We start from the raw sequence: 17,669 nt of genomic DNA on the forward strand, positions 1-17,669 counted from the left end.
TATATTATATATATACATATCTATATATATATATATATATATATATATACAGATATATACATAATATATATACATTATACATATATATATACATATAATAGATATATATATATATATACATACATATATATATATACATATATAACACATATATATATATACATATATATATACCTATCAAAGTATCAAAGTATCAAAGTTATACATATATACTAATATATATCTATATATATATATATACATATATATATATACCTATATATATGTACATATATAATACATATATCATATATATATTATACATACATATATACATATATATATATATATATATATATATATATATTATATACATATATATACATATATAATACATATACTATACAAGACATAACATATAATCTATATAATATATGTGTGTGTGTGTTGTGTGTGTGTTGTGTATGTATACACACACATGCATATAAAATCTGGAACATGTTTGGAAAGTGAACCTCTTAACCAACCAGCCGTGCCTGTACTGAAACTCCTTTATCCTTTTACTGATTCCTGGCCATATTCTGGGAGCAGATCAAGCAAACTTACTTTTCCCTCTAACTTACGATTTTATAGTTTTATGCAAAAGTTTGACATCATTATAATAATTTTTTTTCATTTCTTCTTTCTTTTCCAGAATGTTCATGTACTTGAAGAAATATTGCAACTGGGCAGCTGTGATTGCTCACCACGCTTTGGATTGAAGTGCAGCAAAGAGGAGATTTTTTCAATGGGGGGGGGGGTGAAAAAAACCAACAAAAAGAAAACTTGAAGTATGCACCTACAAATAAAAACAAACAACACCAACAACAGGCCCGTTGCATAAACTAATTTAAACAATATCAGGTTCCATACAAACAGAGAACTGCATTTTTTTTTTTTCCGTTATAATTCTCATTTTTATTTCTTTTTGGCTTTGGGAAATTATTTTAACTCCACTCCTCTCTTTTTTACTCTCTCTTCTCTGTTTTATGTTTTTAAACATTTTTCTTTTTTTTTTTTTTTTTGAAACTTTAAAAACAGAAATAAGGCCTGCTTTGCAGCTGGGTTTTTTGTCTTTATTTTTGTCTTAACAATACCTTATTATTATTATTATTTTGAGGGCTGTGGAGATGGCCAAAACAGAAGAATGCCGGGCTGGTTGCTTCAGTACCTCACTGTTCTGTGTTCAAATCCTGCCGGAGTCAACTTTCTGCCTTTCATTCCTCCAAGAATATATGCATCAGTTTATACACTAAGGCCAATGTCATATTATTGCAAGGTCCCCTTCTTTGTAAAATAGACCTCCAGCATTGTAAAGAAAGTCATTTTTTTTTTGAGAATTTTTATGGCCAAAGTTAGGAATTTTTCTGTAACTTAGGTATGTAAATACAACAACAAAAGCAAAAATTGCAGTGTGAACATGAGCATTTTCTTGAACAGCACCAATGTATTGTTGCACCATATATTCACACGTATGCACTACTTATGTGCATATGATTTCGTATTATTTTCCTTTCTAAATTTGGTACATTTTAATAGTTTGACATTTAAATTGGTATTTTAAACAATTTCACTTGTAAATAGTATTTGTTTTTGATTATTTTATGATCTAAGTTCATTTTTGAAATATTAGTTTTTCTTTTCTTTTCTCTCCTGGTAATTTTAAGTTGTGATCTTGGAATATTAAAAACTATCATAATCTTCCAATGGTCTCTCTTTCTCTCTCATGTACATTCACAACACACACACACACATACATTGCTACATTCTAGAAACCTATATATATATACATATTTTACCCATAGAGAAACAATTATTATACTTAGTAAGTAGTCTTGTATCATTAAAAAGACAAATCCAGTAGGTAGTATAAAGGGGGAAAACTGGAATGAAAGATAGCAAAGCAAGATAGCAAAAGGAGAATGAAAACATGAATTTAGGACCATTTCTTAATTTTCTAAGAAACAAACTGAATGTGCAGATTTTATCAACTTTATCGTTGTAATTATTTTTATTATGGCAGGTGCCATATTGTGGCCATAAGTTTCTAGGGGCCAGTGTTTGTCAAAGCTGGTTTCTTAATTCCCAATTAGAGCCTGCCTTATTTGCGTATGCCACTAATTACAACACTTGGGAAATGCATGAATGTCACAACATCTTAAATTTCTTTCCCCTTTAAACAATTATTATTATTATTATTATTATTATTATTATTATTATCATCATTTAAGGCAGTGAGCTGGCAGAATCGTTAGCACACCAAGCGGAATACTTAGTAATATTTCATCCGTCGTCATATTCTGAGTTCAAATTCCGCCAAGGTTGACTTTCATCCTTTTGAGGTCAATGAAATAAGTACCAGTTGAATACTAGGGTCGATGTGATCGACTATACCCCCTTCCCCAAATTTGAGGCCTTGTGCCTATAGTAGAAAGGATTATTATTATTATTATTGTTACTATTATTAAGAGGCAGGTTGGCAGAATCATTATGATGCTGGACAAAATGTTTAGCAGCATTTCTTCCAGCTTTTTACATTCTGAGTTCAAATCCTGCTGGGGTTGACTGTGCCTTTCATCCTTTTGGGGTTGATAAAATCAGTACCAGTGGAGCTCTGGGGGTCAGTGTAACTGACTTTCCCCTTCCCTACATTTGCTGGCCTTGTGCCAAAATTTGAAACCATTATTATATTATTATTATTATCATGATGAACTTAAGGTCCACTTTTAAATGTATTTACATAACTTGCTGATGTCTATGTACACTGCTGAGATGTATTTTGTGAGTCTGTGTTGGAAACTTGTGAGAAAAATTGTTATGATAAGGAATCGGTTTTGAGAATACAGTGTGACTGCAAAGCTTGGTTGGAGCCTCAGCAGTGAAAAACAAGAAACAAAAAAGAAAAAAAACAAAAAAAAGGGAGTCGCTGGAATTAGGGAAACTAATACAGATGGTATAATTGGGTGAACAGATTTGGGTTTTTTTTTTTTTGATAGAAAAAGACAAAAAAAATGACATGAAAAAAATTTGAAAAACTCCACAGATGAAAGACATGAATTTTCAATTCTATTTTTATCGATTCTATAATGTTTTTATTGAGGGGGGAAAACAAAACAAACAAGAAAACAATTTTGCATATTGAGTTATTTTAGATGACGTTTTCTGTTGAACTTCTCCAAAAATTATCTACTCAACTCTGTCTGTTTTTCGCTTAGCTTCTGTGATTCTCAAACAAAGCTGTCAGTCATTGCATGCATTTAATCTATGAAAAAAGATATTCATGATATTTGAAAATATCAATATATATGTTTCGAAACAATGTCTTCTAACTCTAACATTAAAAATAAAAAATAATTATAATGCTTAAGTGAAGTATAACCAAGTCTCTCTATAAATTACAGTCATTCGTGGCAAGCATCGTAGAGTAAAGAAAGGCTCTTGGCAAGTTGAATCTGTGACATGGTTTCAATTCCGAGTCTTAGCCACTTTACTCAACATACGTTGTTAATGCCCTTGGGAAAGGCATTAATGTCACAACTTCATATTTTTCCTCCTCTGTGGCTTTGTGGCTTTGTAAGAAATAAATAGTTGTTATTGGTAAATGTTACAATAACTGCAGCAGTTGTGCTCTGTCAACATTTTATCTTATTTCATTTTTTTTAATAAATTTTAATTTTATCTTTTATATATTTCTTTCTTTAGTGATATTTTTTTAATGTTATTTAATTTTCCTTTACTTTACAATAAATAAAATGAGAGATTTGATACAGTTTAAAACTGATTAATCTTTTTTACTTTTAAAATTAGCATAAAGTTTTGGTTTTTCTTTCTCTTGGCAACAACAAAAGCCTGAACTTGGAAAGTCTGCTTTCTTGTTTAAATAGACAAAATTTACATTTTCTTTATACATGTAAATTTTAAATATTATATATTTATATGTATATACTTATAAATTTATATGTATATTCTATAAAGTACATACTAATAAGTATATATGTATACATTTAAAGGTATGTATATACAAATTTATAAGTATATATTTACAAATTTATATGTATGTATATGATTTTATATATATATAAATTTACATGTATATATATATATATATATATAACTTATATATATTTTACATGTATGTATACATATATATTGATAAATTTGTGTGTGTGCATATATATATATTACATGTATGTATACAAATATATATATATATATATATATATATATATATAAACACACTCACAAACACACCTAAACTTCTGTTGGTTCTTAACTGTCCCGTGAATAATGTTCATAGCGATTCATGCATTTCCCCAATTTTTGTCTTTTTAATATTAAGAAGAAAAAAAAATGAAATGAACAAAAAGAAAAGAAAATTTGATTTCATTATTTTTCTGAAAGTAAAAAAAAATTTAAAAATACAGAATCAGTTACGAAATAATAATAATTAAAAAAAAATCCTAATTATATTTTGTATTTGTAATTTGTTGAACTGTTTCTTTTTTCTTTCTTTTCCTTCAACTTCCTTAGTTGATGTTAAAAACCAAAAAGAAAATCTAACTTAATAAAGGACATTACATTCTATGCCAGGTTCTCTGTTTTCTTTTATTCACCATCTTTATTACATATAAATTGTTCATTTTTTTTAATGTCTGTTTTTCCATACTTGCATGGGTTGGATGGAGAGTTATTTGAGGCAGTTATTACAACCAGGTGCTCTTTCTCTTGCCAACCCTCACCTGTTTTTAGGTAAGGGATTTTTATACCTCACAAGTCTTCAGATGTATGTAGTCTACACCACTACTACCATTGTTATTTCTTTACTGCCCACAAAGGGCTACACACAGAGGGGACAAACAAGGACAGACAAACGGATTAAGTCGATTATATCAACCCTAGTGCATAACTGGTACTTATTTAATCGACCCCGAAAGGATGAAAGGCAAAGTCGACCTTGACGAAATCTGAACTCAAACGTAGCGGCAGACGAAATACCTATTTTTTTACTACCCACAAGGGGCTAAACACAGAGGGGACAAACAAGGACAGACATAGGGATTAAGTCGATTACATCGACCCCAGTACGTAACTGGTACTTAATTTATCGACCCCGAAAGGATGAAAGGCAAAGTCGACCTTGATGAAATCTGAACTCAAAACGTAGCGGCAGACGAAATACGGCTACGCACTTCGCCCAGCCTGCTAACGTTTCTGCCAACTCACCACCTACTACCATTCTTGTGACTTTCAATTCACCAAGCTTGCACTGTGGACAGGTGTTCTATGGTAGATCTCCAATAATGCAAATTGCCAATCAACAGAGTCAGTCTTTACCGCTTTGCCTCAAGTCTCTTCTTGGTTATCCCCCTTTCACATGTTCCATCTGCCTCGAGTGCTTGGCACATTTTCATACGGCTGTCAGCACACCTTCATGAGCATTGCTCCTCTTGATGACTTGCAAGACTGCATCTCACTCATGAGTTTCGTTTCTGGCTTGGTTTCTATAGCTTCTAAACTACAAACACGTTACAAAGTGTACTGGATACTTTTTCCATGCATCAGCATGAGGGAGATGTCTATTCCTTGGCAAGACTAAAGAATCCTCAAAATCAAACTATCTGATGTGGTGTACGGTTAATTTTCTTTTTTCCAATGTGCCAGGGGCCGGTAATATTTCTTAGTAATATTAATTTATACCAGAAACAATATATAATATAATGAATATAATAAAAGTTGACAATTTTTTTTATCTTTTATTTATTTTGTAAACAAATAATACAATATTACTTAAGCATTTTATAATGTTTCTTTCTTTTCTGGAAACTCATCACATACTGGCAGCTGATGGCTCACACACTGGTCTGCAGACCACAACTTTGAGCAGCCTTGCTCTAAGCCTTATGTTTTACAGTGTATTGAGTGCATGCTTCCATAGCACCAGCACTACAGAGGTAACCATGTCATAACCAAAGGGGTCTCTTGAGTCTATGTCTCCTTGCTCACTAACTCCTTTACAGAGTGAGAGGCATGAAGGATAAGACAGAGACATAAATAATAGAGATAAACCATAAGAAGGACAAGTGATAGAGATGCTGTGTGTTCCAAGATTCACTCTTAAGGTAATGGAAGCAAAAGCAAGAATACAACATGTTCCAGGGGACAGAACGAGGGTGGAGAGTGGGAAAGTGAAGAGGTTTGGGTGGAAAAAAGAAAGGGTACAATAGCATGTCTAGTGAATGGGGTTATGTCTGAGAGCACAGGAGTGAGGGTTAAGTATACTGAGCATAATAGTTCCAATGTGGTGTAGTTTCTTATGGACAAGGAGGGAGATGGTGACGGGGCTTGGAAGTGGGAAGATCATAATTCAATGAAGAGATGAGAGAAAAGTCAATGATGAAGAAATGAGTGAGTACTGACCAGGAGAAATTCAGATGATGGCAGTGGTTGCAGGTCCTGTACTAATGAACAGTTAAGGTCTATCCATACCTGGAGAGACCCCACAGGGTGAGAGAGAGAGATGCAGTACAGAGGGGGGTATGACAAGATTGCTGCAAGCAATTTTGAGAAAGCCAGAGCAACTGCAATGGATGAGAAACATCAAAGAAGGAAAGAGTCGTCATCATGACCCCCCCCACCTGACCAAAGCCTATATATTTACCCCCAAGTGTGCCAGAGCCTGTTGTTCAAGGATCAGTTTAGGCTTGCCATTCTTTCTCATGACTTTCAGACATGAAGAAATCCCATTATGTGTGTGTGTGTGTGTGGTGTGTGTGAGCTGGCAGAATCGTTAGCAGCATTTTGTTGTTCATCTTCACATTCTGAGATCAAATCTTGCTGAGGTCAACTTTGCCTTTCATCCTTTTGGTTGATAAATTAAGTACCAGTGAAACACTGGGGTCGATATAATTGACTAGTCTCCTCCCCAAAAATTTCAGGCCTTCTGCCATTAGTAGAAAGGATATATATTGTTGTGTGGATGCCCCAGACGATGAAGTAGACTAGCCCAATATGTAGATATAGAGGGAGAAGTCTCGACGCCGACAGAGAACAGTTGAGTAGCGGTCAGAGTAGAGAAGTAGAGAGCAGAGTTGAGTAGTAGAGGCATCCAAACGTGCCACATAACACATATATATCTCTATATATACAAACGGCAAAATGTCTGTCTGTGTGTGTATCTTTTATACAAATCCACAATTTTTCAGTTAGAGGGCTCACACTTTCTATGGTCATTCAAAACCGTCCAAGGGTGGTCGTGCACATCTTTACATTTCCCCAGTCACCCCACAAAGCCATTAAAAAATCAATAGAAGTGACTTTTTTGTGAATTTTCTATCCAAAACCCAGTCAAAATGCCCGAAACTTGATACGCCAATTGAATGCCATCTAGCTGTATGTGATTGGTCGGAGATTTGGACAGTACTTGCGTGTATGTGCGCACGCACGCAGCTGTATATGCATGCACTAGCACTATGACCCGGCGTTGCCTGCTCGCTTAGCCAGCAGGATGGCGTCATTCGAAGGCTAAAACAATGCGAACACATTGTGACCAGCAATGTGTAGCAACATTTGGTCTGGTTGGTCACGTGATCATGTGATATGTATATATATATATATATATATATATATATATACACACAGCCGTAGAAACTCTGCCAGATCAAGACTGGAGCCTGATGCAGCCATCTGGTTCACCAGCCCTCAGTCAAAAATAAAAATAAACTTTAGGAATGTGTAAATTACATAAGTAGATCGTTTTCAGAACTTATTTTGAAATTTTTTTGTCAAAAAAAGACATACAAAATGTAAACATTTGTACCGGATGTTAAGTCATTTAATGTCAGAATAGGTTTTTACAGAAAAAAGTAATGGCTTAAATATAATGAAGTTGATTTATATTTATGCTGGATGGTATAATGCTTACTTTTTCTGTATGAAATTACTAAAACCATTAAATGGTTCGCTACTTTTTGAAGTCTGACATTCATGCTGGGAAACATGGTCCGGGCCATATTTTCATTGCTTCGAGTTTCTACCTAACACGATGGAGCACCACTGACGTACATCGTGATATAGATATTCCTGACTGAAAGAAATGTAATGATAGGGGTGGATTTTTTTGTAGTCCATACTTCTAACAATAAGCTAGAAGAAAGATACCCTTACCAAACTAATCATCATCATCATCATCGTTTAATGTCCGTTTTCCATGCTAGCATGGGTTGGACGGTTCGACTGGGTCTGGGAAGCCAGAAGGCTGCACCAGGCCCAGTCTGATCTGGCAGGGTTTCTATGGCTGGATGCCCTTCCTAACGCCAACCACTCCGTGAGTGTAGTGGGTGCTTTTTACGTGCCACCGGCACAGGTGCCAGGGGAGGCTGGCAATGGCCACAATCGGTTGGTGCTTTTTATGTGCCACTGGCACAGAAGCCAGTCAAGGCGGTGCAGGCATCGGCCTCGTTCGGATGGCACACAATAATTAGAAATGAAATCATTAATAAGTGCCTGTCCAAGTAACAGAATATTAGGTTCTTTTTCACTTCCTGCTAATAAGTCTAATAAGTCTGTAGTAGATCTCTCCTTGACAGCAATTCTACAGCATTTCTGTTTAGATGTAGATAGGCAGCTCAACCAATACTACAATAGTTGGAACTTTTATAACAGTGGTACTAAACTAAACATATTAACAACTGTCATTTATCGCACCTAGTGTCGCAACCGTAATAAAATGTTGTTTGACAACAAAGGAGCTACTTCAGCTTTTTGTTTTTTTTGTTTTTGGTTGTTGTTTTTTTACACCAAAGTACAAACAGAAGATCCAAGATCATTCACCATTTTCTTACATTTTTAAGGCTGTGGATTTCATATCTCATAAACCATGTCTTGATCGCAACCAAGGTCTTGCTTTCATTCAGGCCTTCAAAAAACATTCTACCACATCATTTGCTTTCAGTCCATCTATTTGTTACACCTTATGAAAGACAGCAAGCACACATTTCCCATATATCTCTTTCTGTTTCATATATAATCACAAATGCAAAACAGATAAGATATTCAGCTATTTATAGGCATGTGTGGTAAGTAGCTTGCTTACCAACCACATGGTTCCGGGTTCAGTCCCACTGCATGGCACCTTGGGCAAGTGTCTTCTACTATAGCCTCAGGCCGACCAAAGCCTTGTGAATGGATTTGGTAGACGGAAACTGAAAGAAGCCTGTCGTATATATGTATGTATGTATATATATATATATATACACAGTGGCGGCCAAAATGTTCAGAATGGCATTGTTTTCGTCAGAAAAGTAGATATAATTTTTTATCAAAGTTGTTTTATATTCTATAATTTTCACAGACAATAAATACGATATTATTTGTTATTGCCTGAGATTTTGGTGTAATTTGAGAGGATAATACAGAAGTTATGGATGATTTAGTGATTTACTGCAAAATCCATGGCAGCCAAAATGATCAGAACGGTTGCTTTTACTCCGTGTTTTAGTATATTTAACCGGCGAACTCTAATGTTTTGAATTTGTTTACGTGACGGTTCATTTACTAAACATTAGTAAGAATATTTGCAGTGTACTTTGTTAATATAATGCCACTTACTCCGTTACCAATTCGTCAGCAGATTATTAAGCTTCGAAGTAAGGATAATTTAAGTATTGGATCTATTGCAAAGATTGTTAACAAGTCAAAAAGTGTTGTACACGGTATTCTTAAGGTCTATGATGATTGTGGTTCGTGTGAAGCAAGAAAGTTTACAGGTAGGCCAAGAAAAACGACCAAGAGAGAAGATTGTGCTATGGTAAAGTTGGTTAAAAAGGACAGATTTAAGACTGCTGCTGCTGTTTCTCGGAAAATGAGCATTGTATTGAAGAAAACTTTATCTCAAAAAACTGTGTCTTGTCGTTTAGTTGAACATGACCTACAAGCAAGAGCACCTGCAGTGAAGCCACTGATCAGCTCCAAGAATAAAAAATGTCGTCTTACCTTTGCAACCGAACATGTGTTGTGGTCTCAAGAAAAATGGCAAACGGTGCATTTCAGTGATGAATCTAAGTTTATGTTATTTGGCTCAGATGGGAAAAGGTACGTTCATAGAAAAGTAGGTGAAAAACTGCCGCCTAAATGCCTTAAGACTAGTGTTAAATTCGGTGGAGGAAGTGTCATGGTTTGGGGGATGATATCTGGAGATGGTGTGGGCCCTTTGGTGCGATTACATGGAAAGGTAAATGCAGGAGTTTATAAACAAATTGTAAAAGATCATGTCTTGCCTGTGCTGAGAAATTTAACTAAGCGACCACCCATATTCATGCAGGACAATGCCCCATGTCACAAGGCTAAGGTGGTCATGAACTTCCTTAAGGCTGAAAAGGTTATTGTTATGGATTGGCCTGCTCAAAGCCCAGATCTCAATCCTATTGAAAATGTGTGGAATATTCTAGGAGAACGTTCGAAAGCCAGAAATCCTAAAACAACCGAGCACTTATGGAATGCCCTTCAGGAAGAATGGAATAAGATCACCCAGCAAGAAATTGAAAATTTAATTTCCTCATGCAGTCGAAGATGTCAGAGTGTGATTGAAGCTAAAGGGCTTCACACTAAATATTAACTAATTCCAGTATTCTCTGTCATTTTTGATTATTTTGTTATGTTTTCAACCGTTCTGATCATTTTGGCCACCATGGGTTTTGCAGTAAATCACTAAATCATCCATAACTTTTGTATTATCCTCTCAAATTACACCGAAATCTCAGAAAATAACAATTAATATTGTATTTATTGTCTGTGAAAATTATAGAATATAAAACTACTTTGATAAAAATTTATACTTACTTTTCTGACGAAAACAATGCCATTCTGAACATTTTGGCCGCAACTGTATATATATATATATGTGTGTACGTATATATATATATATGTATGTATGTATGTGTGTGTATATGTTTGTGTGTCTGTGTTTGTCCCCACAACATCGCTTGATAATTGATGCTGGTGTGTTTACATCCCCGTAACTTAACTGTTCGGCAAAAGAGACCAATAGAATAAGTACTAGGCTTACAAAGTCCTGGGGTCGATTTGCTCAACTAAAGGCGGTGCTCCAGCATGGCCACAATCGCATGACTGAAACAAGTAAAAGAGAGAGTATTTAAAGTACTTAGAATAAAGATGCTGATTTAAGAAATATCATTTTCTTCACAGTGTTTCAATCCTTTTCACCATGTTTCAACGAAGCCTTTCTTCATCAATCCATCTTTCCTGTCAACATTATAACCATTGAGGAAAGGTGGTGAGCTGGCAGAAATATCGGTCTCTTTTTTACAGGGATGAAAATACACCAGCATCGGTTGTCAAGTGATGTTGGGGAGACAAACACAGACACACAAACATACATACACATATATATACATGCACATATATACGATGGGCTTTTTTCAGTTTCCGCCTACCAAATCTACTCACAAGGCCCGAGGCTATAGTAGAAGACATTTGCCCAAGGTGCCATGCAGTGGGAATGAACCCGGAACCATGTGGTTGGTAAGCAAGCTACTTGCCACACAGCCACTTCTACGCCTATAATTTGCTCACTTAATTTGATGCTTCTTTCTCGAATATCTCTTTTCCCTCTTGTGGAAGTTGATGATACTATTATTGGTAACAGAATACAAGAATATCCTTATACTAAGACTGAATTCAGAGCATTTAGTTTTGATGCTAAAGAATATGTTTAAATGTAGAAATATTGCACTTGAAAACAGCCACAAAAAAGACTGATAAGCGAGAAGTGTAGATATAAATCAGATAAACTTGATGTTAATTGCTTATCTTCACTAAAATGTTGGTCAATTACATAAATTAAACAGATACTTATAAAGTGGGAAGCTTCCTGTTTTTAATCATTTTGTAAATGTCTTGACCTACAAATTTTATAAGATTTCAATTGTTTTGATGTAGAAGAGTTTGTGTTTGTTTCATTTCTTAAAAGTTAATATTTAAAGGTATTATCAGTTCAAAGTTTCTATTTATCAAATTCCATCTACACGGTATTAGTCAGTTCAAAGTTACAATAGAAGACCATTTATCAAAGACGTTGCAGTGTGGGAAGAAATCTGAAACAATATAGTTATGAAGTGAACTTAACCAGATGGCTCTCTCTCTCTCTCTCTCTCTCTCTCTCTCTCTCTCTCTCTCTCTCTCTCTCTCTCTCTCTCTCTCTCTCTCTCTCTCACACCTTTTCTAACATATATTTAGGCACAGGCATGGCTCTGCAGTTAAGGAATTCATTTCCCAGCCACGTGGTCTGGGATTTACTCCCACTGCATAGCATCTTGAGCAAGTGTGTTCCACTATAGCCCTGGAATAACCAAAGCTTTCTGATTGGATAGAGAAACTGAAAGAAGCCCTTTCTATATGTACACACACACACATACATACATAAATGTGCACAAACATACGTACAAAAAACACATGTGTACATGTGTGACTGACTTGTGTAAGTGAGAGAGAAAGTGGGAGAGAGAGAGAGAGAGAGAGAGAGAGAGAGAGAGAGAGAACACTGCAAACAATGAATGAAATAAACATGAAATGTAAGGATTGTATAAACGAAAGCTCGTTAAAAACTATCTTGTACTGCATATATTTAAATTTATGAATTTACTAAATATTTCTTTCAGTAATTTATCATAGTTATTTGCAAATAGCAAATTAAAACTTGAAAACATTCAAATAGAGAGTGAGAGGTTTTGCAAATGAAAACGAAAAATTTCGCTGTTGCTACATCAATACCAGAAGTTGACATTGAGAAACCTTTTTAAAGAAGTAAATCATACATTGAAAGCAATATTACTTATTTTTAATAAAAAAATAAACTGAAGACCCTATTATTTATCCACGGTCAAACTATTCATGCATCCCAAGTATGGAAGCAATTCACGCAGCTGGTTTTACGTGAAAAGCAAACGCACACACACACATTTTATATAAGGAGATAACCCAGTTCTCATGGCTAAATATGTCAAATAGCTAAAGAAGAAATTCTCTATTTATCTATAGAACCCCATGCTAACATAGTCATCATAAACACTTTAAATAGTCAAGAGAGTCTTCTATATACCGTTATTTTTTACTTTAATTCATAAAGACCCTAAGTGAGGCCCTTTTTTAATTGCTCTTTGTTTCTTACAACACATCAATCCTAATGTATTACATTTAGCTTGTTCAAAACATATTTCTTGAAGAAATTTTTAAAACAGTAGGCTACAAAGATTTTGTTGTATCTTGGGAGGATCATTATGCCAATGATAAACACATGCAGTGGTTCTGTTTTACTTCTTTCATTATTATTAGTCAACTAGTTAAACATTTAACCAGATGGATTAATCAACTGTTTGGTTAATTGCCTGGTCACTCAATCAACAGGCTAAGTTCATTTGAGTCCTTTCATGGCTATATGGTTGTGATATACACATCACAAACTTTTTAACATTAAAATCAAGGAAAAATCAATGTGACATCTCAGAGTACACATCCAGAGGACAATGTCACACCTCCAGACAATCTTTATACATACCTAGAGTATTTCACAAAAATCATAACAGTAGAAATCCTTCAGGAACAAACAAGCTGGAATAAAAAATTTGAACTTCACTGCAATGTTAAGAGGACCGTTAAGGGATTAGAAATATAGGTAGATCCATCTCTGGTCAGATATGTTTTATAAAGAATGCCTGATATCATCCACAGCTCTGTTGATGAGCAAATTATATCCTTCAATGGGATACACAGTCCAATAATGTGAAGCATAAGCTCTATCTTTCAGGATTAAAAATCTCCATCAGGAATCCTCAATAATTTTGTGTCCTATGAAGGTAGCACAGGAAAAATAAAACACAACAGCGTAGGAGTGGCTGTGTGGTAAGTAGCTTGCTAACCAACCACATGGTTCCGGGTTCAGTTCCACTGCGTGGCACCTTAAGCAAGTGTCTTCTACTATAGCCTCAGGCCGACCAAAGCCTAGAGAGTAGATTTGGTAGACGGAAACTGAAAGAAGCCTGTCGTATATATGTATATACGTATATGTGTGTGTGTGTGTGTGTGTGTATGTGCACCTGTGTTTGTCACCCCAACATCGATTGACAACCAATGCTGATGTGTTTAAGTCCCTGTAACTTAGCGGTTTGGCAAAAGAGACCGATAGAATAAGTACTGGGCTTACAAAGAATAAGTCCTGGAGTCGATTTGCTCGACTAAAGGCGGTGCTCCAGCATGACCACAGTCAAATGACTGAAACAAGTAAAAGAGTAGAAAGAGCATAAGAGAATACAAGTTTTGCTTCCCTTCAGCATTTTTCTAACTTTTTTTTTAGCATGTTTACACCATGAGGTTTCCAACATTAGCCTGTCGCTCAGTTTCCTTCAGTATTGCAGTAGCATATTGAGCAGACATCTGTTGTGAGGCAGTCTTTCTTTTTATTTACTTTGCACATTTTTGTGTTGTAAAACTAATCTAAACATTAGATTGTTTTTTAAAACCGGATCTTTATGGTTTTCATCATTGTTTATGACTATCATTAAAAAAATTTTTTATGTATCATATAGGCGCAGGAGTGGCTGTGTGGTTAGTAGCTTGCTTACCAACCACATGGTTTCGGGTTCAGTCCCACTACGTAGCACCTTAGGCAAGTGTCTTCTACTATAGCCTCGGGCCGTCCAAAGCCTTGTGAGTGGATTTGGTAGACGGAAACTAAAAGAAGCCCGTCGTATATATATATATATATATATGTGTGTGTGTGTGTGTGTGTGTGTGTGTGCATGTATGTTTGTGTGTCTGTGTTTGTCCCCCTAGCATTACTTGAGAACCGATGCTGGTGCGTTTATGTCTCCGTCACTTAGCGGTTCAGCAAAAAGAGACTGATAGAATAAGTACTGGGCTTACAAAGAATAAGTCCCGGGGTCGCGTTGCTCGACCAAAGGCAGTGCTCCAGCATGGCCGCAGTCAACTGACTGAAACAAGTAAAAGAGTAAAGAGTAAAAGAGTATATAGACGTAATTTTTGATTCTGAATCAGAATTTGTTATTCATTTATTCAAGAAAAATTTTGCAAAAATGTTACAGGTTTTCAGACTTTGATAATTTTCAGAATTTTCAGCCAATCAGAAAACAGCACATTCGCTGCCTCTTCCATCATCAGGGAGAGGGGGGGGCATCGGAATATCAAAACATCAAACTAGGATTTTATAAAATAAATTATCTTTCTCGTATCCCCTCCTTGTGCGCATGCACAGTATCTTTGGTTACTATGGAAACAGTTCTTCGCAATCAGCTATGCAACACATGGTGCTTCTTTGCTTTGGTTACTATGGAAGCAGAAATTTTCGCCGCGGTGATATGTAAAATACTCACTTCTGATTGGCTAAAATACCCAAATTTTGCAAATTTTAAAGGCTAATAACTTTTTAATTATGGATTTATAGGGAAAATGAATTTCATTTTCATAATTAGTACACAAAACATAATCCATTGAAAACAATTGGAAGAAAATGGTAAACAGTGAAGAAAATCAGAAATATCCTTAAAATCTAACCAGGATAGTTTTAATATCAATATATATATACGTTGTGGAAAAGGTGCCAACAGAAAGTTAAATCTTTACTAAGCAAAAAAAGCAACTAAAACTGCTTTACATAAACAGGTGCAGCCATGACTGTATGGCAAGGAAGTACACCATGAGGTTTCAGGTTCAATCCTACAGAGTGGCACCTTAGGCAAGTGTCTTCTACAATAGCCCCGGGTATAAAAGGAATCAGATGTAGTGAGCAAGAAACAAGACTGAACCAGTATGGACATGTGATGTGTATGGGACGCAGGAGTGGCTGTGTGGGAAGTAGTTTGCTTACCAACCACATGGTTCCGGGTTCATTCCCACAGCATGGCACCTTGGGCAAGTGTCTTCTACTATAGCCTTGGGCCAACCAAAGCCTTGTGAGTGGATTTGGTAGACGGAAACTGAAAGAAGCCCGTCGTATATATGTATGTATATGTATGTGTGTGTGTGTCTGTGTTTGTCCCCCCAACATCGCTTGACAACCAATGCTGGTGTGTTTACATCCCCGTAACTTAGCAGTTCGGCAAAAGAGACCGATAGAATAAGTACTAGGTTTGCAAAGAATAAGTCCTGGGGTCGATTTGCTCAACTAAAGGCGGTGCTCCAGCATGACTGAAACAAGTAAAAGAGAGTAAAGCACCCAAGTGGAAGGATGCCACGAGGGAGAAAGACCAAAAGACATGGGAAGAAAGAATGAAAGATAATCTCCTCAGAAAGGAAATGACAAAGAATTAAAGCAGGTGTAAAGGCATTCTTCTTCTGAAGAAGACCCATCCAACATGGAAAAACTGACAGACATGGAATGATGATGATGATGATGATGATGATGGTATTGGTCACACTTCAGTGAACTTGCCGAAAGGGGATGCAGTAAAATCAAACTTGAAACCAAGTGGTTATAAATAGAATGGAAGCACTCCGTCGGTTACGACAATAAGGGTTCTGGTTGATCCGAATCAACGGAACAGCCTGCTCGTGAAATTAACGTGTAAGTGGCTGAGCACTCCACAGACACGTGTACCCTTAACGTAGTTCTCGGGGATATTCAGCGTGACACAGAGAGTGACAAGGCCGGCCCCTTGAAATACAGGTACAACAGAAACAGGAAGTAAGAGTGAGAGAAAGTTGTGGTGAAAGAGTACAGCAGGGATCACCAAATCGTGGAGATTTTGGGTGTTTTCGTTCAATAAACACTCACAACGCCCGATCTGTGAATCGAAACCGCAATCCTATGACCGCGAGTCCGCTGCCCTAACCACTGGGCCATTGTGCCTCCGGTTATAAAGCAGACTTATGAAATGCACAAGGCTTTGTTTTGTGTTATTTTTACATTCAAAATTGTTGAAGCCAGGAATAAAATAGCCACGTCAGTCGTTGGTTGTCCAGATACTGCATCCTTTAGAAATTCCATGCTTCCTGAAATTGACCAAAACCCCTTCTATCTTGCCCGTACACCCTTTCCTATTTGTGGCTCTTTTAGTGCTCAGTTTCTGATTTCATTTTTATTCTTATTTCTTTACTACCCACAAAGGGGCTAAACACAGAGGGGACAAATAAGGACAGACAAAACGGATTAGGTCGATTACATTGACTCCAGTGCGTAACTGGTACTTAATTTATCGACCCCGAAAGGATGAAAGGCAAAGTCGACCTCGGTGGAATTTGAACTCAGAAGCATTTCGCCCGGCGTGCAAACGTTCCTGCCCGCTCGCCGCCTTCCTTTCATTTTTATTCTCTGCGTCCCAAGCATTCTCGCTTTCATTGCCTTCATTCTTCACTTGACTTACTGCGGCGTTCTGTTACTTCTTTTACTCGTTTCTGAGCACTGGAAATCATAAATTCGTTGTTATTTGTATAAATATTAAGGCGGCGAGCGGACATTATGGTCAGCGCGTCGGGCAAATTGCTTGGCAGTATTTCGTCCATCTTCACATTCTGAGTTCAAATTCCGTCGAGGTTGACTTTACCTTTCATCCTTTCGGGGTCGATAAATTAAATACCAATGAAACACTGGAGTTGATATAATCGACTAGTCCCTTCTCCAAAAA

At 36.2% G+C, this 17,669-nt stretch overlaps 1 protein-coding gene across 1 annotated transcript in view; it reads left to right on the forward strand.

Moving 5' to 3' along the window:
- LOC115230863 (BCL2/adenovirus E1B 19 kDa protein-interacting protein 3) overlaps positions 1-1,405 on the forward strand; it is a 105,074-nt gene extending 103,669 nt beyond the window's left edge. The window contains exon 6 of the mRNA XM_029800982.2: positions 674-1,405. Coding sequence (XP_029656842.1) covers positions 674-740 — 67 coding nt within the window. The 3' untranslated portion in view covers positions 741-1,405. The remainder of the gene's footprint in view (positions 1-673) is intronic.
- Positions 1,406-17,669: the final 16,264 nt, after the last annotated feature.

This window comes from Octopus sinensis, linkage group LG2, assembly GCF_006345805.1.
Source record: "Octopus sinensis linkage group LG2, ASM634580v1, whole genome shotgun sequence".
Classification (NCBI taxonomy): Eukaryota; Metazoa; Mollusca; class Cephalopoda; order Octopoda; family Octopodidae; genus Octopus; species Octopus sinensis.